The following is a 24,157-nucleotide window of genomic DNA, read 5'->3' on the forward strand; positions in this document are numbered from 1 at the left end:
TGACCAAGAACACTTGGTCTATAGCACTAATAAGTTTCTAAGGTAAGAAACTTATAATCTCAAGGGAATTCTTTTCCCTGCGCTTGTCACACTTCAAAGGGACTAACTTTGCAAGTGAAATATCTGATAGGCAGATTGCTACAAATGGGAGATCATATTTTTTTGGGGGGGAGAATGGGCTCTCCTTATATACATTTTGTGTGGGAAAGTAACCTAGGTTCACAAACAATAAAAAATAAGGAGGACCAATCAAAATATTGGGTCAAACCCAATAAAAGAATAAAATACAAGTGAAAGATGGAGCTATGACATCATTGTGGAGCAGAACATTCTGGAATGTGGAGTAATGACATCATAATGACATCAAGAGTGACATCATTGTGGAGCAAAAGATTCCAGAACCTTCCATGAGTGAGTCAGAGTGAGTCATTGTGGAGCAGAATATTCTAGAAGGAAATGACATCATGGATGATGTCATTGTAGAGTAGAATAATCTAGAGCTTGATGACATAATATCTTTCAACAGAATACCTGCAGGAGTATCTGTGGAGTCTTATGACATCATAATGACATCATACCCTATGGGTACAATTTTATGAAGTGTCAGGTGAGTCAAAGCATCCTAATGAAAAAGTAAAGTAAAGAAACACTAGATAAAAGTAGGTAGCAAAAATAAGACAGTTGGCAGGAATTGAAACACGGTCTTTTTGGATAGGTTTTTTATAGGCTTTATACTTTTCTCTATGGTTTTCTCTAGCCAAAGTGAATAAGCCAAAGGCAAGGCTATACCTTAACCTTCATTTCTCTTCTCACATCAACTAGGTCTAAATGTGATTCCCATCTCACATTAGACTTTTTCCGTCAAAACATATTCAGATCATGAAACTTGGGGAAAACTGGAAATATGGACCATGGTTTGAAACCAAGGTATGGGTTGACTAGTCTGAGGACTAAGCTAACAGACTTTATCTTTTGAGGGTCACCTAGTATTCATGTCCATGCATGATTTCCACATCATGCAGGACAGCGTGCGGTACACTTCATTTACCTACCTAATACTTAATCGCCCTGACTAACCTTTCTACATCTGCTTTCGAGATACAGGTCTCACCATCTCCAACATGCCAAACCCAACACACAGATTGCACCCGCCACCGATAGCATGTTATTCAGGGCATCTGAAAAAGCCTCTGACATCTTAGCAGTCTTCCCAAAAGTTACATCCCTTTTGTATTAGCTGAACGTAGGCTGGCAGAATTTCTCGGAAGCCATATATCACACGCATCACAGAGGCTAAGCCTATCATGTGACTCATTGTATGTGCTACATTCTTTCATTTGAATCGTACTAACAGCTCTTCAGGCGCCCTCTGAATAAATACGGAACGACATTGGGAACGTGCAGCAAGTTGGTAAGGCGGCTACCACCATGACAAACATGTGCTTGTGAGTGTTGATGCTGAGAGCATTTGTGAGTCCCTCCAGTGAACTGCAAATCTAGTCTCCCTTACCATCATCATGATGTACATAAACCATAAGGCTGACTCTGAATCATCAAAGACTTCACTGAAGTTCGCTCATTTTGTTCTTACAGTGATTGGCTTCCAGCCTCAGGTGCCACAGAGATGGTCCATTCAAAGTCCTGAACCACATGTGATTGCAGAGGCCATTCTGGAATTTCAGTTCAACAACCCCGACTGTTCTTATGTAGTCCTAACTCATTGGATGTATAGTAGTCTCTGCAGTCCATAGCGGACAATGACTTCATATCATCGCCTCTATTGCCCTCAGAAGCAGCGAAGAAAGGTCTGCCATGTGGGTGAGTCATGTCACCAAATCCACTGATACTCAAGTACTTACACACTCCATCAGTATGCAGGCCTGGCATGCTTTTTTAGTGGTACACCAGGTAGGACATTTATTGGCACCGTCACTAGCCTGAGCATCAGTGGGGATGGTAGAGATTAATGGTGCTAAAATAGCAACGACGATGAGTGCGATTGCAGAGAAGAAATGCATTGTTTGTGATTTTAAGTTACAGTGTGATGTGAGGATAATTCTGAAGAACACAACTGGCTTTTATATGAATGATTATATTGTTCTTTCCTGTATACCTGGTACCGGTACCGGTGCGACCTTCACACATCAAGGATTTTACTAATTACAACGCGGGTATAAAGTGAGGTACACAGACTCTACACTTCTCAATACTCCATTGAATCCATCATTATGGTTAATCAATTTACTGCCAATGACACAGCCTCGCTCACTGAATCTGCCTCAACACATTCAGATGTATAGTAATCTCTGCAGTCCATAGCGGACAATGTGTGTTGAGCTTACTTAGTTACTATCTTTCCACAGGTCAAAGAAACCCCCTCCAAGTTGCACTCCGCTGCTCCAGAAGCAATTGATGTCAATGTTGCACCTTCTGCCACCGAACAGGATGATAAAACTGACCTAAGTACATGAACTTCTGCTCGCGTCTGCATGAACCTTGATAGAGAGGATGAGAGTGTTAAGTGAGGTTATTAGATGTTAGAATTTCTTGTTCGTGTACCTGCGTGTTAGTATGGGTATGGCGTTGACCTTCCGACCTGCGGGTATACCCTAGTAAGAAAGGACAATATCCAGTACATGAAAGCCAGTCGTCTTCTTACCATTTTCTTCTGAATTATCTGATCCCATGTTACACCAAACAATGTGTTTATCTTATGTGATTGTCCTCGCCGTTGCTTCAGCATCATCAATCTTTGCTGTGCCCACTGACGATAGTAAATGTCCTGGATAGTGCATAAATGACAAGATATGCAAGAGCTGCAAAGACTGGGCTTTGCACAATTATCAGTAGTTCTCTTGGATTTGATAACATGACTCACCTATACATGACAGGACTTTTTTCGATGCCACTGAGGGCCAATAGAGACGATGAATATCAAGTACTAGGAGTGGGCATTAGAAATCAAGCTTCACATACCATGGAGAGTGTGACAAGAGCCTCAGTGTACTAGGAACGTGACTGAATGGTGTGTTTGAGATCAAGGGAATGTATAAGGAACTCAGAGGACTAGAAAAAACATGTAACGAAAGACATGCCAATGAAAAAAAGATGCAAAGTCAGAGGGCAAGCAATGACATTGATTATGGATGCAATATTTACGATCATCGTAAATGAGAGTAAAGAGACATCAAAAACATTCAGCAAAAGTAAAACTGTAAAACAAGACCGAGAAAGAACAGAACAGGCAAAAGAATCAACTTCAAACATGCACCCCAAGCCTTCACAAACATCTCAACAGGAATCAGCTTCCTCCTCAACCCCGTGTACACCTACTCACAACTCAGAGCTCCCGTTTTCACATGACCCATAAGAGCATTGACAAGCGTGAGTTTAAGCGGCATGTATCTGAGCATGGATGCGGGGACACTTGGGAGGACATTGTGGGGAACACCATTCGTGTTAGGGGAATTTTATATGGACTCCGAGTCTGCATGTGCATGCACATTTGGGTTTGAATCTGGGTTTTGGTCCACATTTACTAGTAGTAACTTCAACGATGAACTTGGTGATGCACGAAAACAAGGAGGTGATGACATAATCGAAAGTTGTAGCAGAGGAGGTGCTAGTGTGGGGGGCAAAACTACTTGGAGTCAGTTTTGCTGGTTGCAACCGGCAGAACTGGCAAAACTGGTTGTTTTGCCAGGTGGCAAAATTCTGAGCTACGTGAACAACATTCCTAATGAAGACATCAAAGTTGCCTCATCCCATCCATTGTCCTCACCACTGTAATTGACGACCTCGACCTCATCCAGAATAGCCTGCGGTATTATTCCTTGCTCAACACGATCTAACTTGTCGAAATCAAAAACATTCCCCTCCAACACTTCAACTCCGTCAATGTTATGAACTTCTGAGTCTTTCTGCTTCAGTTCTTCGAGAGCTGCAAATTCGGCAGCAATATCCTTGGGCGTAGTGATGTTCCCAACACCACGAACACCATGTGCAAACACCCAGCACACGTCAGCAACTGCTGACGTGGCTCAGACGAATACAGATGATGGACGAGAGCAGGAGAAGGCAGTGAGAAAGAGAAGGTGGGCGATTGGCACTCGAGATGACTAGTGCTGAATACTGATGGATTATGTCGCAACCCAGATTAGTACATCTTGAAGGGGCTCAGTATTATTAGTTGGTAATGTATCACTTACCTGGTTTGTATCTTCAAGCACGGCATCCCAGTTATGTTCATGTGCAAGAGCAATAGCACGGTGCCCATAGCAGACGAATTTTCCTTTCTTTCTTGTGTGAATATGATCTGCGGTATGGTCAAATCGCGCGTGTCATAGTAAGAGTCAATAATGAGGACGTGCCAATTGCTGAACACACAATGGCGACCGCTTGTAGGGCGTGACCACTGACGGGACAAGGTGTCATACCAAAGCCGCAGCTTGGGCCGCTGGCTTAGGCTTTTCTGAATCCAAGCCCAGGCCTAAGCCATGCTCAGGCCGTGACTTAGGCCTGGGCTGGGCCCGGCTTGGGCCGGCCCAGGGCTTCAAGCCGGGCCTTGCACATCACTACTTGGGCGAGATACTCTCTGGACCAGCAAGCAGGTCATCTGCGTCACGAGGTTCAGCTGACAGTGGAGGTGTCCATGCAAAGGATGCTTCAAGATCCTGCACAGTCTCGACAGCAATGCCAACCTCTTCACAAGTGTGCATGTGAGTATGTCGACAGTGAGTGGACTTCCCAGCCTCAGCCGCTTTTATGGTGCTGTGGTGTCAAAGGTTTGCACAAATTTTGCCGAGTGTCTCGAATGTTTCAACTGACAGATTACACCGCCATGCAGATTGTGTTGTGCCGAGATCGGAAAATGTACGCTCTACTTCGCCCACATGCCCTACAATCAAGAGGATCGTGACAGCAAAGGCTTTGAGGGGGTGGAGTTCAGAATTGATTGGAAGGTTTTGCCACCAAGAAAGGCCATCTGCTTGGCCACCAGCAAATGGAGCTACTGACTGATTATAGGCCTGCAGGTCATCAGAGAGTTTTTTTGCCATAACTATGTCCCATTTCCACCGTTTTGCAATCTTGCTCTAGGAATGTTGATTTTTATGTTTTATTGGATTTAAAGTAAATCTTATTATATCTAAGTTATATTGAAGTTATATCTCCGCAACTTGAATTTGGAGTTTTGCCAAGCTGTGCCACCCTCCATTTGCATGAGTTTTGCCGACCGCCGGGCACAACCGGTCTGGCACAACCACCTGGCAAAACTCAGCTGTTTTGCCAACAACACTAGGAGGCGCCCACCTTGACCCCGATCATCTCACTTTCGATTTCGACCCAAACACCACCCAACGGACTCAGGATCGTGCATGGAGCGTCAGCAGCGAGTGATGATATAGGTGCTGCAAACTTGTAAAACTCATTCGGACACTCATTGCATGCAAAAAAAACTTCCAGGTGGCTTCAAATCTAATGATTTCAAAAGGATGATTTGCAGGTAAGTGTCATTGCAGTCCCAATGACTACTGTGGTTTCAGGACAAGTACATACTTCCCCACTCACTGGCAGTTGCAGAGAACGATCGGGATCGGTGGATGATTCAACTCACTCGTGTGGATGCCAGATGGCACACGACTTCTCTCAGGTGCAACGGGACTGATCCTACCACACGAGGCTACAAGAACGTCACGGATATCCTAACTAAAGCTTTTTCTCGCCCCCTGTTTTTGAAGCAGTCTACAGCGCTACCGAGCCGGTATCTCGGTGAGAGGTGAAATAAAGTCTACTGGTATATTACTTATGGCCAGATTGGTAGCGGGTATAGCAAAACAATAAACTATGAGGTCCGCCTTGCAGGCTCTAATAATGAAATAAAAAACACGTTTACCCTGCAGGTTGTCACGGTACGGTCGTTAACGGGAAAATAATAAAAAAGAAATACATCATCAACACAAATGGTCGTCTAAAGAAACAGTCGTTAAAAGAAAGAACCTAGTACGGTCACTATACCGACAGATTCGCTAGGTCAGCTTTTTCGATCATGGTCACGTTCGCATCGTTAATTTTTTCGTCAAAGTGTGTGCTGCGTCGAGCAGGATTTGCGGGGTTGTCGTGTTCCGGTTGAGGTGTGTGGTCCACACTGCGGTCATAAAATATTGATACTGAAATGAATTGAATGGAGACAACTGTGAAGAGGAACCAAAATGCCGCGGCTCGTCCGTGATACTCATGTGGGCCCCCATGGATGGCCTCCACGGATATCTCTATCGAGCTGATACCAGCAAGGCCAATTGCTGATCCACATTGAAGAGCGCCATTAAAGATGGCACCAACTGTGCCTGCCATGGACGGAGGTGCGGCTTGAAAAATGGCAATGCTGCGATTGCAACAATTTTGAATGTGTTCATTAAGCTGCGATAATTTGAACTTACTTTGTGTGCGTATACGTCAACATGGCCCCTGCGCTTCCTACAGCAAAAGCCGGGAATATATATGGCCAATAATCATGAGGCTTCCCTCCACCAAGCGCCAACAATACGGTCGCGACCATGCAAAAGGACAGACCAGTGAGAATAATCCATTTTGGACTAACGATGCGAGAGAGCGATCCGGTGAAACTCATAACGAATGCTACGACGCCTATCGGGAACCTGGTAAGTAAAAGCAATCTTAATGATGAACAACATAGAGTGACAGTGCAGTGAAAACCTTACATGTGTACAGCCGATGATATTGCCGACCAACCAAATACGTTTTGCCACAGGGTGGTAAAAGTTGAGAACACTGTGGCCCACCAAAAGAATGGCAAGAGCGCGAGGGCGAAAAGAACGGAGAAATTGTGGTAAAACCATGTCCGGGGTGGTCTGGTACAAGATCAGCCCAATGATCTGTGATAGGTGCGAGTGTCCCTGAAAGCATACATTGCAGCTGTGTCCACAGGTATGCGCGTTTCCCAGTAGAAAAACCCGACCACCACTAAGATGGATATGATCAGCGGAACCAGCACTTTTGTGGATGCCCAGCCATTAGTGGAGCCAGATGTCACAGCGAAGATGAACAAAATCAAAGCAACTATCGGAGCTCGTGAGCGATGGGAAGTGGAGTACGCAGAAAATTAATACCAGTGAGGATGCTTACGCCGACCAAGTCAAGGCTCTTCCATTTCTCTGCTGCAGGCTCAAGATTGTCTGTGTTGTTTGAAATTTCTGACGGTATGATGAAGACACACGCCAGAGCCGCTGGCCCAGCCACGATGGCTGAAAACCAGAACACCCACTGGTAAGATGTCCATTCGACGAACATTGCGCCAATTACGAGACCGAGGACTATGAAAGGGAACCATGAAGCTTGTCGTGGATAAAGAGCTAGTAGGCCGGACTCTCACCGTTAGCAACGCCGTTGCAGCCTCCAAATATCCCTATCGCCCGGGCTTGTTCAAGCGGCTCGGGAAATACTTTGATCAGGAGTCGTAAGGCAGAGGGGACCGTCATTGAAGAGACTGAGAAGCGAATTTTGTTAGCCAAAAACCGTCAGACCGGCGGGAACGTTTACCTATTCCATTCAACGCTCTGAGAACAATGAACGGAATGATGTCATTAACAAATCCAGCGCACAGCGAGATGACACAAAGGCCAGATACACCCCCAATAAACGCAATTTCTGGAAGCCCATCAATGTCACTATCTGACAGGTACAGCGTAGTACTGACTTGGGTTGTATACGTCGCTAATGCGACCGCTCTACACAACGTGTTGAAGTGCAAAATCAGAATCAATGGGATGAGCACGCACGATAAGCAGAAAGGATGCAAAGGTCAACTGGAATGCACTGAGGATCCAAGTGGATTGACTTTCAGTCAATCTCATGGATACCTCGAGGGTAGGGACTGCGGAGAAGAGAGCTGAAAAATTGAAGCCATCTAATAACTGAGAGAGACAGAACATGAATAGTAAAATTAGTCTGCGAGTAAAAGAAAGTTTCTTGGGTTCATGATCAACCGGGGTTTTAGCCAGGGAGAGAGGCGGGAGTGTCGGCATCGCACCCAAAGAAGATGCTGCAGATTCAAGTTGCCAGTTCAAAAGCGACCAGAGGTTGGCAACTTTCGTTCTGGAAATGGATGGATGGCTTCACATTATAAGAGGTATATACATGACCAACGTGGATCAGACACCGTGACATGACTCGTCTCAACACCGGCGAGGATTACTATGTGCTCTACTCGTGTAAGCACAACGCCGTGTTGAGCTCTTGTAGACCCTGTTCAGACTCGGAGAGATTGTGATGCTGGTAGCCTTTGAAGGACGTGCGACTTGCATCATGTTTGACTGGATTGAGTCTCTCCGAGGCACTCCAGTTTGGAAGAGTGTGAGAGCTCGAAGATATTAAATCGGGTCTTAAAACGTAAAACCCTCCTTTACTGTGGTAAAGGGGCAGACCAATGTGGAGAGACTCACTTTCGTTTGGAATGAAAAGAAAAAAATCACACTGCTGAGGGCAGGTGAAAGAAATTGTGTAAGTGTTGGCACAATCACCATAATTTTTAGGTTATATATTTGTTATCCATTAGAGGAGCGTGTCCACATGAATGCCAACTGTTCGTGTGAGATGTCTCACCGTGGTGACCTCGGTCAGTATTCTCTGAACTTGACTTCATTTCCGTTAACTCATTCCCGTAGGTCAGGGATCTATAGCCAGGAGGTGTTGCACATGTCAGGGGCCCGTGTCATGTCTTATGTAAGCCTCAAACACCCCCGCACACCTGATTACTTCATCATATCCATCGCCTATCCCCGTGGGCAGTGAAAGTAGTTGTCCTGCCATGCAAGTGAGTCATGTTATCAAATCCACCAATACTTGAGTACTCACACAATACGCAATGACGCAGTTCCGACATTTTGTGTTTCTCGAGCACCACGTAGGACATTTATTGGCAATTTGCGCATCCGACTCGGTGGGCACGGCAGCGATTGACGATGCTAAAGCAGTAACGACGAAAAGTACAATTCCAGGGGACTTGGATAAACGCATTGTCTGTGACTTCAACTTGAAGTTGTGTGTTATGAGATCAGATAATTTTGAATATGTGAACACGGCTGGCTTTTATGTGCTGAGTAAGTTCTTCTTGCACCCTCAATCTGCGGCCTCAAACAGATATATCATATATGTGCTAGCAACCAACCCAATACCAAATGCACTCAACATCTCAGAGTCATCTCTGTATGAGTCGGAAATCCTTATTACGCGGTTGCGCAACGGTTACAACTGTACAGCTGTATATGCATGGGTGTTTAAATCACGCGCTGGGTGAAAGCTTTGTCCTGCTGCAGAGGTCAGTTCTGCCGGTTACAATCGACAAATCTGGCGTCCCACACTCAGGTTATGCTCTAGCTCAGCGACACGTTTTCAAAGGCCGTCTTTCTGCTGCCACACTGCGGAGCTATCAGACCATTTTACCGCGCGCTTGTTTGGTTTTCCGGCCATGTGGTGTGTCGGCTCACAACCAAATTCACCATTCTTGAACGGCCCTTCCAGGGATCTTCCTGTTTTCCATTGCAAGTCTTTGCGAACGATGCTTTCGCGGATTGTGCTGCTGCACCCCAAACCAGCGGATTCCTTCGCCACCATTACTGAGACCGCCCCCGCTGAAGGAAAGCAAGAAGCAAATGGAGATGGAGATGGAGATGGAGATGGAGATGGAGGAGCGTTGCGAGGAATTGTTGTTAGAGATTGTCAAGGGATGGTCATGTGCCTGGTATCTATGCCTTTGCTCTGTGATCTGGTTTAGGCTGAATATTTCCCCAGCTGTTGATGTCACTCTTTCACCGTCTGCAGTCATTACGGACGAGGTGAAACGGTCGCCAGTCGCTCACCTCATTTATTTCTCTTCGATTTTACGTGGAATCGCTTCTATCATTCGGAAGACACCTTCAGCATGGGTGTCCCTTGCCCTTTGGAGGATGTTCTCAATCTCGAACACCTTGAAGCTGGTGAATGACCTGAAGAGGGTAGGCGAGCACTATAATGCAACCGCTGGATAAATTGTATTGGCATGGCTTCTTGCCCAAGGTGAAGATGTTATCCCCATTCCGGGCACAAAGAAGATCAAGGTCAGTAGCCATCTAACTCCAGGCATTCATGGCTTTGACTCGCACAGCATCTCTATGAGTCAATGTGTCGTCGAGTCCTGAATGAGTCCAAGAGGTACGTATCAACATGAAGAAGTTGGAGGCTGATTGGGTGGTTGAGGATCACTGCCTTCCAGCGGCTATGAAGGTGCTTGTATGCAGAGACCCCACTTCCAAAGAGCACCTAATGTGTGCTATCAATTCAAGCACCATGTATGCATTCACGGTAATCGCAATCGTACTTGTACGTACATGAAGCGATGCCAGACACATCTTTCAGTCGACCGATGATAAACGGCAGTACTGAACTTGCCGCCATTCGAACGTCCTACCGTAACAATGACACTCCTCCAGTCGGCTCTTCGACGATATATCATGTTTGCGGTAGCAACTCGCAACAAATTGACATTGTCTGCAAATAGACGCAATGCGTTTCGATATCCAAAAAGTGTTACACCAATTCTTTCCATCTCTGGCCGCACTATTGGGAACACTCGATCCAGCACTAGCCACCGCCACAGTCGGCGCTACTAATTTCTCGGATCAGACATACTCGTTCATGCAATACTCCAGAGATGCGACCATCACAACCCGCGAGACGTCACGAATCAATTGAGTGACGCGGTCATCAATGGAACGTACCCGTTGTCTCAGACAAGGGTCCGAAGATGCAGATGCGAAGTCAATAATGTCTACAGTGGTACGGAGGATCCGGTGTATCGGATTCACGCGCAGCATTAGGTTGCATTCAAGACCCTGGTCTCATGTGTCTTGTAGCTTGATTGTAAAACCATATCCTGTTTCCAAATTTTCACGTATAACGGCATGTATATACCTACATCTGCATCGTATCCTCCTTCTCCCACCCGGGGTTCTTTTGTAATATAACAAAGCCCTCTAGGACATGCGCATATGGGATGAACTCCTCTGTCGCCAACTCCGCACGTTCTGTCGTACCTAGTCGTACAGGTGTTTGGTGTGTCTGGAAGCCTGATATCGTACGTGGTTTTCCAGCTTGGCCGACAACGTCCACAGCCTATATAACGATCAACGATAAGCTATGCATGACATGAAAGAGGGAAACTGGGTACTCACCTGACCGACGCGGACAGTCACAGGCTTGCTTTCGAGGTTCTCATCAAGTGTGATGAGGAAGCGAGGGTACATGGCAGTCACGAGGAAGTACAACATCCAATGGTACTTGTCGAGTACGACTATATGCATTCATCAGAATCGGCTTGTGTGAATCGGAGTGAGAGGACTCACAAGCTTTAGCATCCGTGAACGCCATGATCGTCGCCAGTAAACCCGCAATAGCCGGTCGACTCATGATGTTCCTGTCTGAGAAGAATGGATTGATCCCGATCGTGCCCTTGCCCATGTGCACGAGACCTTGCGCGATGCGGACCATGAATAAGCAGTCAGGCTCCTTGTAGTAGTAGCCTGCGAGCTGGCGGAGCATCTGTGCGAGCCGTGCATTGTTCGTACCTGCGCCGACGAGGCCCATCGCAAAGATCGCATTGAGTGCGACCGCGAGGTCGTGATCGTGGCTGTATTTTGAGAGCGTGTCGAGGACGGGGAGCTGTGGATTTGAGGCGCTGACAAGGCCGAGAGCAAGGGGAACAGATTTGCGGATGATGGGATCGCCGTAGTGCATCTGACAGTGATACTCGTTAGTAAGACAACTAGATCATTTTTTTTCCAAAAAGGTGTACCAAGTGGTTGAATTGTCTCATGGACATCTCGGCACCGATATCCTCGCCCATGGCAATCATTGCAATACCAAGAACGGCGAACGATTGGAACGTATCGTCAGGTTTCTTCTCGTCCTTGTTCTCGTCCTTCTTCCCCTCCGCGGTCTCAGCTTGCTCCTTCTCCTTCTCCTTGAGGGCATCAAGGTGCTCGCCGCATAAGTGTAGCAATCTCTGCACTCGCAAAACGTTCCCGGTAGCAACGAAAGAGCATACCTCCACGAGAATTTGTGCCTGCCTTGAAATCGGGTGCTGAATCGCCTTCAGTGTCTCGAGCGTGGCATCCGAAGCATCCTGCAAGCCTGCAACTCCGACTCAACACGTCTGACGGCTCGAAAAAGCGTATGGAAACGTACCAACGTAGAGCAGCGCCAACCCCAACGCCATGAACCGTCCCCACTTTTCATCCAGAGCCTTATCATCTCTATCCATCAGTGTCTGCAAGATCGTGCTCGTGATCTCCCCGTTTCCACTGCCTACAAACACGAATCCTAGGGCGAGCGCGCTGAGTGCAGCGATCTCCATCGACACGCCATCGTCTGCAACCGCAGGAAGGAGGAGAGTGAGCAAATCCTCGCGGTGCGAGCCTGCGTAGGCTACACCGAGTCCCATAATTGCGGCTATTTTGAGTGGGACGGATTTGTTCTCTACGTGTTCTGCTAGCAGCGCGAGGGCGGCGTCTGCTTCCGTGCGCACACCTGCATTCAGCAAACCTGTAGCCAAAAATGCACCAGCCTAAATAATTAATAGGGATGCGCGGTAACACGAAGTGAATAATACCTTAATCCACTCTTCAGGAGAGTATGTATATCTGTCGATGTGACTGAGACCAACATCCGTGTCCCAGAGGAGTCCAAGTCCAAGACTAGCTGCAGCACTCATCATGCCTAAAAAAGGTTGTCAGTATACCGGCTTTACAAACCGGTAAGATAGTCACCGTGGTCTTTGTTCTTGTAAACCCAGCTGCTGCCCTCCTCGGCTTCCACCATCAGTTTATCGTTACCAAAACCAGCGTTAACAAACGCATTGACAAATGTGCCTGCAAGGTTAGCACGAGCGGAGTCGACATTGGCAGACAGCCCTGATCCTGATCGTGGTTCAGAACAAAACAAAACAGAATAGTTTTCAAAAACACACTTGTAGTCTCCAAATGACTCTTGTAGACATCTTCGAGGCTTTTCGGATCTGCAACGCCCACCTCTTTTCCGAACTCCTTGAAGTGTCTACTGAGCTGTGTGTTGCTTAGGCAATCTAAGATGTCTTCTGGGAATTCATCTTCTGCGTCTGCATCTGGGTCTTCTGAAGCGGACGCTTTCAGCCATTCGATTGGAATTTGTGCACGCGCAAGAAGGAAAGCAAGCTGTTTCTTCATTATCCTGTGCAGATATGAGTGTATATCAATGCGCGTATGACACGACTCACGGGTTGCCGGAGGCGTTGAAGTCTTGTCGGATGAGTGCAGCGTCATTAAGGCGGATTGCCACACCGAGAGCTTCAGGGAATTTGGAGAATTGGAGGTAGACCTTGTGTATCGTGCGTAAGAATGTGACATCGTCAGGAGGAGGGAGGAGCATGACACATCTACAAAAGAAATTCAAGACATGAGGATATGTACAAAAGGTTAACTTACCGATCCATGTAGGCACACACACGACCGAATGTGTTTGCGTCCACGAGACTTGCTATCCGATCAACAATCTCGAGCTCCACGAATAAATCTACGGCGTCTGGCTCAGCGTTGTGCCCTAGGAAGAACGTAGCGCATTCTAAGCCGAGATTGTGTAAGTCTTCGATGGTGCCAGGGACCGGAGCAGGCTTTGATTTAGGCGCGTCTGAATCAGCCTCGGGTGCTGGTAGGGGGACTGCTTCTTCACCCTCTTGACGGATGGTATACTCCTCTCCTAATTCAGCAGCAAGATGACGAACATATTCATGTCCCCAAGAACCGGGTTCAGAGATTTTGGATGTAGGAGGGAGGAGAGATGCAGACAGAAGGCGATAGCGGAGGGTTCCTCGTGGTTCAGTATCGGAGTAGGTCATAGCGAGAACAGAGAGAATATCGGCAAATAGACTCTACATGATGATAAGCCAGGGTTATACAGAAAGGCTTTCCTCGTACCTTGTTTTCGGATGCGGGCCATGTCTCGAACAGCTCCTGCAGGCTGGGATAATGTGGGCGCAGAAACTTAAGTGGTTTCGGAACGGAAGTCATGGACGACGTGGAAGTTCTTATGAGTGTCCGGAGTGTTTCAAGAGCAGGACGGTAGAGATCCGTGTTTAATTCCTGCTACGAATTCAATTACTTGTTCTTTCTACCTCGATCGTGTGGCACGCACCTTTAATCGTTCAATGAGCATCTCCAGCTCAGATTTGAGCTGTGCATCCTCTTCTGACTAGGAAACGTAAATCAAATTAATGTTGATTTCGCTAATGTGATTAACACTCACTAGTTCCTCCTCCTCGTCCTTTACACCATTCGCTTTAGTGTCTAGCTTCTTGTCCTCTCCTTCCTTCTTCTTCTCCTTTGGATCCTGTGAAGGAACTGTAATATCTGCTGCTGGTCGTTCTGCCATGTTCGTAGATGCCTCTAAGGTGGTGAAGTTAGGTACTTGGCAGCCAATAAGTCTCGACGCGCGTCGGGGACGCGTCACACACCATTGCAGGTGTCACACATATCCTGTTTTGGGTATCGTTTAATTCTGTCACACTGGTGCCCAATTTTATTTGTTATAACTGAGAATTGTCACAAACGTTGTCATGACCCAAAAATAGGATTGTGACACATGCACATAGGGTTATGGTTGACGGAAGGATTTCCGGAAATGTTGCATAGACCATAAATTAAATATAACCTCGACACCGGCCTTCCTGGGTATTGCTGACAGCCGAGCCAACCTTTGCACAAGGTCTGCACAAGGGACGAGCAACCAAGGGAGCAAAATAATACCACAATGTTAGCGCGGTAACATGAGAGTAAGGTTAATATCAGGTCCCATCGACACTTCATCACCATTGCATGTATACCATGGTGACATTAAAACTCAACTATATATATATATCAGAACATAAACTTCCAGCGACGGTAAAAAATATGGGAGCAATCCATCATTATTATCACGGTGTATCTAAAGTATAGTAGGACATAACATAAGAATCACCAAATAAGTTTGCTATGAATTGTCTTTTGCCAGTCCACAGTCATGGAGTCGAGGGATGGAGCGAGGGACGTTGTACTCGGGTATTTTCGTAAGTCAGCTTGGAGGACCTCTGTGAAAAATCTATACAAATCAATGATGAGATCAAATTAACGCACAAAATTCAAGAAGCAGTGAAACACACTGTTTAACGAATTCTTCAGCTGCCTGTGTCGTAGATGTATTCTTCTTAGCGTCGTCCCTGAGCTCACCCAAAAGAACGTCGATATAGCTCCAGTATTGATTAAACGTCCAAGTGCACTGTGTGATCGTTGAAGGGCTGGAATCGGCCTCGTCACCTTCCATATCTGCCGGCACGTGTTCATGGTTGCTGTTCAAAGTGACTTCCTCTTGGGACTTTGCGCTCTCTGCAACGACAGTCCAGAATTGGATCAGTGAAGAACGCTAGATTAGAGTGAGTGGAAGACATGGCGGGGTTTGTGAATCAACTTGCCAGAAAGGCCACACAAGACCAGTGTGCTGAAGTAATCTCGGTGCAGTTACCTGATAACGACCGACAGAGCGCATGGATATTTGATCCTCTATCAGCGGAAGTAACGATCTGTGTTCAAAACGTTAAAAATATCATAGCAGCTCAGGAATCGACAAACCTTTTGTTTCATGCTTCCGCGCTGCTGCGTAAGCAGTTCCTTAATCATCGAGTCCAACTTATTCATAAGTTCGAGATCCTGCAGGGCGGCGAGGGGTATCTTGAATACAGAAGGGTGTTTCTTTACGAATTCCTGGAACATGTTAATCTTTATTTGTCAGATAAGAATAAAAAAACTCACGAAGAGGTTCTGAGACAAGTGCGTCACATATCCTGAGAGATTTGGAGACAATAGGCAAGCGCGAAGCCTGTCGGTGAGTGATTGCTTGAAGCAATGTAAGAATAGTAAAATATATGAGAGTCAGACCTGTACCTTGAATTCCGCCGAGCTAATGAGCTCACGAGCATCATCTCTCGCCTTTCGCTTGTCTAGGGCAATGAGATGCCCCATGATGTTAAGTAGCATCTCCTTTTCGGGTTTCTGCATGGATGGATGAATTTTAGTGCGCTTATACTGTACATGCTGATGATTTAGACTTACTGTAGCAAATTCTTCTAGCGCATCATCAGGTAACCCATTGGTCCTGCAAACGTCTGTAGCGCAAGTCTTGAGCCGCTTGGTCTCAGCCTCCGACTCTGTAGATTCGATCCGTCGTCTGACCTCGCCTCGTGTGACTGACCGAAGTGGTGTTCGTGCCGCAAGTGGGGATGACGGCAGGCTAGATGTAGCAGCCCGGGGGAACAATGGTACAGGTGCCTGTTGGAGTCGGAATTGACTGAGGTAGCTCATACCCAGCACCGCGCGATGAACACACTGAACAGAGACGGTGTCAGAGTCAGCCCGAACGTGATGCGTTGCACGTGACCGAAAATCCATTGGCAATAAGTACAACTGACATTGGTAAATTTGAATCTGCGTAATCGTACTTGTAACTTGGGGTAAAAGAAAGTAATACAACATTGTGAGCGCGTGATGTGAAATCAGGTGGACTGAGTTACAGGATCAACAAGTTCTAAGATAGCATGAAGTCCGTCGTGATTTCCGGCGACAGCGTGTCACGAAATTATTTTCTTAAACACCTCCCTTGATACATGCTTGGGGTGGGCTGCGCTGTCTCCCATGTCACGAATCATCAATGGTCTCTGGACCACGATGTTCATCCTGCTGTCGGATAAGGCGAATTTTTTCGTGGCGGCATCAAGAGACAACCCTGGTGTGTTCAATAATTTCTTGGCAGCTTGCACGTGCTCAGGGGTTGTCTGGGAGGAAGACAGTGCCTCTCTCCAGAGGAATGACTGTGTAATGCGGAAGGTCTTGTTGTTTCTGGGAAGTCCAGACGCGACTGCGAGCTTCGCTTGCGCGAGATCAAGTAAGTGGCGGAGTAAAATGCGATCCATGAGTTTGGTATCCTAGCCAATAATTCAAGCGTCATAATAGCATTAGATAGTCGATACTTACCGCACCACTAACCCACCCAGCGGTTTCGATGTGCTCATCTTCAATCTCCTCGATCCTCATTAGCATGTACGATTTCTCTTTCTCGCTAGCTTCCTTCTCTTTCTCGCTAGCTTCCTTCTCCTTATCGCTAGCTTCCTTCTCCTCCGCCCGAAGCTTCTTCTCCTCGAGAAGCGAACTCTCAAGGTCCTGAATCCATGAGCTGTCCTGCTGTTGCTTATCTTCCAGGTCCTTGATGCGTTGTCTGTCCTCTTGTTGTCTGTCCTCCAGGAATTTGATGCACGATTGGTCAAGGGTATGTTCTTGCTTGAGGATGTTGCATTGATGTTGAGTGTCCTTCAGCTGCCGCTCCACCTCCTTGGCGTATCGCTGAAAATTTAGTTTCGCGTCCTCCTCCCTCCGCAGCTGATCACGTTGAAATGACTGCAGGGTCGCATGAAAGTCAACCTGTTGTTCAACCCTCATATTGTCCTTGATTCGAAGTGCGTCATTCATTGATACAACTAAGTTGATCAACTCCTGACTTTTCATGTGGGCGGGGCTCGCCAAGGATTGGGTCGCGGTTGCCGCGAGCGAGGGAGCAACAGAGGGTGATAGCTGCTTGGAGGGAATGATCGCAAGAATGTGATCCGCCAAATCACACACGCTCTGGATTGTCATTAGGTTATCCTCGAGCATGGAGGTACCATGCACATCTGGAGGTGGCGTGAATGAATTTTCGTTTTGATTTAACAGAAAAACACTTACTTGTAGTGAGAAGAACGGAATCAGGATCAGGATGAAGGTCAGGTACTTGTAACCATTCTTTATTGAACTCGAGTCGAGCTTGATGCTGGAGACAGGCTCTGAGCTGGCCGATGTTGGTGATTGTCTCCCCAACCCGATAAGAAGCTGCGGTAGCCTTTTCGACATAGAATGCGTGGACGTCGATATGAGCAGTCATGCTGCAGCGAGATAGTTTGCGGTGAATTGTGAGTAAAGTTTGTTGGTCTCAGCCCAACGTCGTATGTATTCCCTCGCTGTTTCCACCCTATTCTATAAATAGCTTTCACCGGTTTTCATCAGTTCTCATCGCTTTTAATTGGTTTATCGTGCATCAAAAGAATAAATTTTATTCAAAGTCCCGTGTGAAAATGAGTATTTGTAGGGGAAGGAAGTGGGTACATAAGGGGGCCTTGGAATACAGAGGGGAATACATATGGCGCTGGGTACATTGGGTGATGGTAGGTGCCTGCATATGCTGGCATTGGAGGATGATGGGAAGCGGGTACATGTACTGGGTGATGGTAGGTACCTGCATATGCTGGCATCGGAGGATGATGGGAAGCGGGTACATGTACTGGCGTTGGGGGGATAGAGAATGCCGAATGTGCAAGTGGATGGACCACTGGTTGTGGTGCTAGGGATGAATGCATAGGAGGTTGAAAGGAGGGACCCTTCTTATCCTTCCCACCTTGCTTGGGCTTACGGGTAGCACGATCAAATACTGGAGGGGCACTTCCAGTACATTCAGCTGTGTCTGTGGTTCCAGCCTTCTTTGCTCTGACAGTCCTTGCCGCTTTTAACCGTACCTCTCGTGAGTTTGGCAAAAAAGGGAGGCTCATTGCCATGTGAAGGGGTTGGGGGATGACCTGTGATATGAGGGCGTAATTGTGCAGTGAGTGGGCATTTAAAACAAAATGGCTCGCGTTTTTATGCACAAGTGATGTCTTAGTCTTTGTCGTCTCAGTGCGTTCTTGTTGTATGTTGACAGATACAAACTCGCCGCAGCTCGATGATGCGCAGTCATGCTGTACGTTTACAGCAGACAAAATGTTCTGAAGTATATGCAAATTAGCTGCTTGCAAAGAATGAAGAATGGGCTGCTCTTACCGAGGGCAAATAGTAAGTGTTCTTCATCAGCAAGTTGCAACTGAAGTAATCGCAACTGGGGGTGGATATCAGGTAGAAAATGAAGAGGCCGGATAACAACATGACTTGCGACACGAGGGCTAGATTCTGAAACAATGATTTCGACGATCTTTCCGATAGACATCTAAAAGCGCATAAGATAACAGCAGCATGGCAAAAGTAAAATCCTCACCTCAGCAGGCAGCTGTCCATTGCCACGCAAAATGGCATATTTTTCGATGGCGACCTTGTCCCCGTTCACAGCAATGACCGAAGACGCCTGAAATACGGCATTGTTTGATGACTTGATCTCTGGCCGGAGCATGCTTGAGCGTGTTGATGTCCATGGCACAGGTGAGGTCTTTGATGAAGTTGGAACTGTTGCCATGCCTCGAAAATTGCATACATGAGAATTAAGAACGGACATGTTGCAACGAACTCACCTGGATGATTCTGGTGCACTGTGGGAACACCCAAGAGGTGCCGCTGCTCTGGGTGATCAGAAATATAGTTGAGGACACCTGGAGCAGCGTGCACCCACCGCTTGCTTTTCGACTCCATCCAAAAACCCCCAGTAGTGACATGCTTGAGAATATCATTGTATGCAAACGCGTTGCATGAGTCGCGACTCAGAGCTTGACGGTTGCTATGAACGCAGCTGAGTCGGAAGACGTGGTTGAAGGATTCGAAGCGTTCAGTTGAGAACAAGATAGGTGGCCCAAACCTTCGGATATAGGCCGGAATATGGAGTAAAAAATGGAATTTTGATTTGGTGAGGATGATGCTAGGTGCGCACTGAACTGAGATATTGAGGAAATCGTCAATAGTATGCGTAAGACAAGCCTGGTATCACAGACATGAAATGAGTTTGTATTCATGGGTCAGGGTTGGGGAAGGCGTACCAGATATTCCTCAACATCATCAATTCTCGTATGCCACAGCAAGACCACCAACTGTCCAATGACGGCCCATCCATTCAGGACAGTAGACGGAACAAGATCATATATAAGAAAAGGCATGATCTGAGCAAGACTCTTAAAGTGTTTGCCGATCAGGCTACCGCTGTACCGACAGATATACTCTGCACCAAGAGTGGGTGAATTAAGGCCGTCTTTGTTGATATTGTCCAATCTGGTTTGGAATATCTTGACGAGGTGCGTTTTGTCGAGGATCCAGATAGTCTGACCCCAAAAATACTTCACAACGCCAAGGAGAATGGTATGGAGAATCTCTGTCGGTGTGTCTTGATGTATGTTGAGCCCTGTCATGCTAAGCAAAGGGTTGATATGATCTTCCACAGGGGAGACCGCCCAGCATTTCCTCAAACTCCCTCTCCAATGTCTGTCGGACCTCTCGTTCGTTGATCGCTGGTTTGCCAGGTTCTCGTTTCCGCAGACGCTTCCCAAGTTCCAGGAGGCGGTTCACAATTGATGCGGAGGTAGTGTCATGGGTGCCAGTCGACGAGACAGCAGCCTGCACTTTCGTAGTTCCACCCGACAACTTTGAAAGCTCGATCTGCTCGAGAATCTGCTGAATTGTTTCTTCTGGTCGACGAAGCTCTCCAATCTAATGCACCGCTTCAGAAAATTGATCGCCGACAAATACAAAGGCTTACCTCAAATAATTTAAGATACCCTTCATCAGACTGTTTCACAGACGTCGTACCTCCTACTTTGCATGTGCGACAGAAGTAATTGCAGTGTAAACCGCCATGGCTACACTCTTCCGCCTGCATGGGGTTATCTCCTGCGTCAAATAGGCCATAGGGGATGAGCATCACCTCATCTTTGTATTTGCAGTCGTACGCAACAATGCCCTCATCCACGGCAGCCCTGACGGACACATCAACAAGACAAATAGACTGAAAAATTGAAATAAACAAACTCGATTGATTCTTTGACGGCTTTGGCGATCTCCATGGGTGAAGCATGCGGCGAGGATGACACAAAACGAACACAGAATTCCTTTTCAAGCATCTCGCATGGCATGGAGGCATTAGACATGTACACCGCGTGGTGTTTGTTCCACTGCTTCGACACATTCCCAGAGACATCGTCCATGAAGATTATTTGGGGAACAGTGAGGACGAGTCGACCATTTGACTTTTCGCGCAGGGGGTTGGGCATTTTTGCAGCGAAGGGCTGCGATGTCGCTAGAAACCTATGAATAGTCACCTAAACGATAGAAAAAATTACCTACATGTAAACCCGCACAAATGAACGTCAGCCTGCAAGTCTATGTAGGTCCGCTGAAACGACGAAACTTCCAATATGATGCGCTCGGGATCTACTGCAAAACCTGCCTAGAAAGAGATATTAAATTAGAAGTTAGACTCGGATGGTGATTGTACCTCTGTCCGTACAACTGGATGTCCCAATGCAAGGACCTGCAATGATGCTTGTTCAGCATCGCAACTAGAGATATTGGCTTGAAAGAAACGCGTAGGAATAAAGAATCCAGTTGTCGACTGAAGCAGCTCATTCCGGAAGTAGATACCGCCGTTGACGCAAACAGACGGGACAAGTAGTTCTTCGGGAAGCTCATGCAGCATCTTCGATCCGTGGTGCACTTGAGACATATTCCCTCTCCCATCTTCAGGATAGTCCTGCATGCAGAAGCGAGTGAGAGGGTTGGAATAGTCCTGGTGAGGAAGATCAATCAATGTTGACACTAAAATAGATGCACGTACCATAGTGATTGCGGAGCCAATTGAGTTTATATAAAAGATGTTACCTGGAAGATGCTGTAACCTTGCAAGTTGGATTTCCGATGCAGCTACGAACATGATCTTGAGCTTTGCGAAGCGCATACAAGGTAGGCACATTTTGAGCGCCCATTTCGCGCGCCCAACTAAGCACAGCTTTTTTCTGTGCCTCTGAAAATCGCAGGCGCGTCGAACCAAAGAGGAGGTCTGTGATAAAGGTCTAGCAGGATTCCGTAAATTTGTTGATAGATCAAAATAAAATGAAACATACCGCTTTCGAAGGCCATGGATATGTGGAATCATCCATGCACAGTTGATTGTTGATGTGATCCTCTGAAGCACAATTAGTTATTTCTCGCATGACGTACACAGTATCTACATACCTTCACCCTCCAAGAACAGTCCAAATTTGTTATCGTCAGGAGGAGGGTCCAGCATGTCGTCATCATCAAGTCCAAGTTCATCTGCAAGTGGCTGAAGAGAGCACGTAAAGAGTGCGTCACCCCGGTTTCGAGCAGCAATAAGTTCACTGTAAAGGTCGGGTTCCTCAAGCGCAAACATTCGTGTTGATGGATCCCACAGTTGTGGTAATTCGAGTTCATGGTCATGGCCGCTGTCATCATCCTCCGTACTCATCACCAAAGGGAAGGAAGGTGTTATTGGTCTCTCTGGGTCTTCCAGTGGTGGAATATCGTAGTCCATGCGGGAATGAGCAGCGGGAGTGAGGGGAGGTGACGGTGACGGTGACTGGGCAGGCAGTGAACAAATTTTCTTCTCCTGAGTGCGCAAACTAAGGATAAGGCTGTCCTTATGAATTTTGGTAGCGCAGTGTTCAGCAACATGACAGGTCTTCATATCTCGCCGCTTCCCATTACGCTGCGGGCAGATCTTGCATACCACACGTCCGCCGAGTTTCTGTAATGAAAATACTGGGGAATATCAATATCACTGTAAGTCTGTTGCTGGCATAAAAAGAATTCGTACTTTGGGGATCAAAGGGAATTGACCTTTGATAACCTGTCCTGGCCATGGTGGGGCAATGTTTGAAAGCGCTCGAAGCAAAGGCAAAAAACATTGAAAAAACAGGCGACACGCTGCAAACACGTTATTAAGCTTGAATATTGATAGGAGAAACTTCAAGACGTCATCCGTGGGAATACTACCTTGTCTTCGATCAATCAACACAAAGTCTTCAATCAACACACTTCAATCAACAAAACATTGTCAATAAAACAACTCTCACCACACGGTGCATGTCTGTCGTCACCAGCATCATCCACACCTCGCCTCTCCAAGCCAATGAAGGCATTGGCTTCACACCCGTTTTCCTCTCCATATCTTTCCAAGGAAGTACAGCGCAGTCTGCACAGTCGAATTTTGGTACCATTGTAAGTACTCTTTTAATTCAGATTCCTTGACACCATTCACCTTGTCTACTAGCCACTACAGGTCACAATTCTATGGCCGCGAGAATTTGGAGGGCAGGCGGTGCCTGTAATTCGCCATATTTCCTGGACAGAATTGGTTTCAAATTTCGAGTCGCAGTCTGTCCCACAGCTCATGGTGAGTCTCGAATCGTGCGCAGCACTGACACACATTGAACCTTACATTCATGCAGATACCCTTCTTGCCACTTCCGCCATCTTTCAATCCCTTGTCCGAGGCCAGTTGGTCTGTGCTCGCCAGACAGGTGGAAACTTGGCTGGTTGACACCATTCGGGACGTTAGAGCGCCTGAGTGGGCTTGGGGCTGTGACTGCATTCTGGATGGCATTCATTGCCGCCAATCCAGACTTTCCTCGGGGGCCCTGGCCTAACTGGAACCCTAAGATCAGTTTGGAAGGGAAATTTATCGAGTCTTGGACAGGCGGACAACCTGACTATACCAGCTGATAGCCCTCTCAGCCAGGACATCCTGGATGAGATTCGCACAAGTATATGGGATGATTTTCAGCTTATTTTTACCGTCCCTCCGTTTTTGTAGCGTGTTTCATCTAGTTATATTTGCTGTTTGTAAATTAGATCAATCAATGCTTGCCCTCGTTCTGCCCGATCATGCTGTGAAGCACCGGTGTTAGAGTAAATACAGAAATACAGTAATACGATAACACTATGACTGTATTGCAAACGCACAACATAGGTGTGAGGCCAACCAGACCTCAGCATTTGACCCCGTCGCAATGTTAGGCTATGATGGTTTGTAATATGTTAGTACATGATAGTGGACCGTCCCTGACACCATACTCGTCAGAGAGGATCCCAATATCTGCTTGACCTTTGCTACCAATATCCTTTTATGGTTTGCTTCATGCTCCCATTACTACATTGACGGAAATCCTTTGGTAAATGTATATATTATGATAGTACTGGGGTTCGCACAGATCCCATAAAGGTATGATTACGCATGCTAGGTTCAGGTTTATCCCGATTAGCAGTGTACGCCTCTCTTCGAATTAATGATCGTTTTTAATAAAATAATTAAG

At 46.7% G+C, this 24,157-nt stretch overlaps 8 protein-coding genes across 8 annotated transcripts; 1 reads left to right on the forward strand and 7 right to left on the reverse strand.

Annotated features, from left to right (window-relative positions):
• Positions 1 to 2,342: 2,342 nt before the first annotated feature.
• EDB93DRAFT_1107810 (uncharacterized protein) lies at positions 2,343 to 3,413 on the reverse strand (the record flags this gene model as incomplete). The annotated part of the gene is made up of 7 exons (XM_041447772.1): positions 2,343 to 2,430; positions 2,460 to 2,495; positions 2,560 to 2,609; positions 2,660 to 2,782; positions 2,977 to 3,006; positions 3,160 to 3,212; positions 3,338 to 3,413. 7 exons carry the CDS (start codon positions 3,411 to 3,413, stop codon positions 2,343 to 2,345), a joined length of 456 nt encoding a protein of 151 aa, XP_041302881.1.
• A 206-nt stretch (positions 3,414 to 3,619) lies between these two features.
• EDB93DRAFT_899478 (uncharacterized protein) lies at positions 3,620 to 4,781 on the reverse strand. Its single transcript, XM_041457869.1, has 3 exons — positions 4,579 to 4,781; positions 3,925 to 3,962; positions 3,620 to 3,678 (listed from the first exon to the last, which is right to left on the reverse strand). Exons 1-2 carry the CDS (start codon positions 4,716 to 4,718, stop codon positions 3,926 to 3,928), a joined length of 177 nt encoding a protein of 58 aa, XP_041302882.1. The 5' UTR covers positions 4,719 to 4,781; the 3' UTR covers positions 3,620 to 3,678; position 3,925.
• Positions 4,782 to 6,009: 1,228 nt separating this feature from the next.
• On the reverse strand, positions 6,010 to 8,184 carry EDB93DRAFT_1323062 (major facilitator superfamily domain-containing protein; the record flags this gene model as incomplete). The annotated part of the gene is made up of 11 exons (XM_041454976.1): positions 6,010 to 6,145; positions 6,233 to 6,382; positions 6,438 to 6,656; positions 6,720 to 6,869; positions 6,927 to 7,077; positions 7,128 to 7,331; positions 7,391 to 7,504; positions 7,558 to 7,665; positions 7,715 to 7,745; positions 7,797 to 7,985; positions 8,155 to 8,184. The coding sequence occupies 11 exons, from the start codon at positions 8,182 to 8,184 to the stop codon at positions 6,010 to 6,012; spliced, it is 1,482 nt and encodes a 493-aa protein (XP_041302883.1).
• A 2,389-nt stretch (positions 8,185 to 10,573) lies between these two features.
• On the reverse strand, positions 10,574 to 14,454 carry EDB93DRAFT_1309325 (26S proteasome regulatory complex non-ATPase subcomplex Rpn1 subunit; the record flags this gene model as incomplete). The annotated part of the gene is made up of 13 exons (XM_041454797.1): positions 10,574 to 11,166; positions 11,226 to 11,344; positions 11,397 to 11,787; positions 11,846 to 12,183; positions 12,238 to 12,616; positions 12,662 to 12,768; positions 12,819 to 12,968; positions 13,019 to 13,257; positions 13,304 to 13,462; positions 13,512 to 13,954; positions 14,001 to 14,165; positions 14,218 to 14,274; positions 14,329 to 14,454. 13 exons carry the CDS (start codon positions 14,452 to 14,454, stop codon positions 10,966 to 10,968), a joined length of 2,874 nt encoding a protein of 957 aa, XP_041302884.1. The 3' UTR covers positions 10,574 to 10,965.
• A 455-nt stretch (positions 14,455 to 14,909) lies between these two features.
• EDB93DRAFT_1176183 (uncharacterized protein) lies at positions 14,910 to 16,473 on the reverse strand. The gene is made up of 7 exons (XM_041450504.1): positions 16,167 to 16,473; positions 15,999 to 16,106; positions 15,867 to 15,950; positions 15,687 to 15,818; positions 15,530 to 15,637; positions 15,221 to 15,480; positions 14,910 to 15,159 (listed from the first exon to the last, which is right to left on the reverse strand). The coding sequence occupies exons 1-7, from the start codon at positions 16,413 to 16,415 to the stop codon at positions 15,036 to 15,038; spliced, it is 1,065 nt and encodes a 354-aa protein (XP_041302885.1). The 5' UTR covers positions 16,416 to 16,473; the 3' UTR covers positions 14,910 to 15,035.
• Positions 16,474 to 16,476: 3 nt separating this feature from the next.
• On the reverse strand, positions 16,477 to 18,102 carry EDB93DRAFT_1176185 (uncharacterized protein). Its single transcript, XM_041450505.1, has 3 exons — positions 17,829 to 18,102; positions 17,085 to 17,776; positions 16,477 to 17,035 (listed from the first exon to the last, which is right to left on the reverse strand). Exons 1-3 carry the CDS (start codon positions 18,022 to 18,024, stop codon positions 16,682 to 16,684), a joined length of 1,242 nt encoding a protein of 413 aa, XP_041302886.1. The 5' UTR covers positions 18,025 to 18,102; the 3' UTR covers positions 16,477 to 16,681.
• A 94-nt stretch (positions 18,103 to 18,196) lies between these two features.
• EDB93DRAFT_1255149 (uncharacterized protein) lies at positions 18,197 to 22,705 on the reverse strand (the record flags this gene model as incomplete). Its single annotated transcript, XM_041453738.1, has 15 exons — positions 18,197 to 18,712; positions 18,782 to 18,918; positions 18,954 to 19,116; positions 19,165 to 19,361; positions 19,415 to 19,814; positions 19,874 to 20,214; positions 20,270 to 20,537; positions 20,587 to 20,803; positions 20,856 to 21,123; positions 21,171 to 21,273; positions 21,334 to 21,612; positions 21,755 to 21,895; positions 21,947 to 22,008; positions 22,059 to 22,604; positions 22,660 to 22,705. 15 exons carry the CDS (start codon positions 22,703 to 22,705, stop codon positions 18,197 to 18,199), a joined length of 3,684 nt encoding a protein of 1,227 aa, XP_041302887.1.
• A 223-nt stretch (positions 22,706 to 22,928) lies between these two features.
• EDB93DRAFT_1309333 (uncharacterized protein) lies at positions 22,929 to 23,683 on the forward strand (the record flags this gene model as incomplete). The annotated part of the gene is given in 4 exon segments (XM_041454798.1): positions 22,929 to 23,063; positions 23,125 to 23,238; positions 23,294 to 23,346; positions 23,366 to 23,683. 4 exon segments carry the CDS (start codon positions 22,929 to 22,931, stop codon positions 23,565 to 23,567), a joined length of 504 nt encoding a protein of 167 aa, XP_041302888.1. The 3' UTR covers positions 23,568 to 23,683.
• Positions 23,684 to 24,157: the final 474 nt, after the last annotated feature.

The sequence above is a fragment of the Suillus bovinus genome (assembly GCF_016758785.1).
Source record: "Suillus bovinus strain UH-Sbo-P2 chromosome Unknown EDB93scaffold_86, whole genome shotgun sequence".
In the NCBI taxonomy this organism is placed as follows: Eukaryota; Fungi; Basidiomycota; class Agaricomycetes; order Boletales; family Suillaceae; genus Suillus; species Suillus bovinus.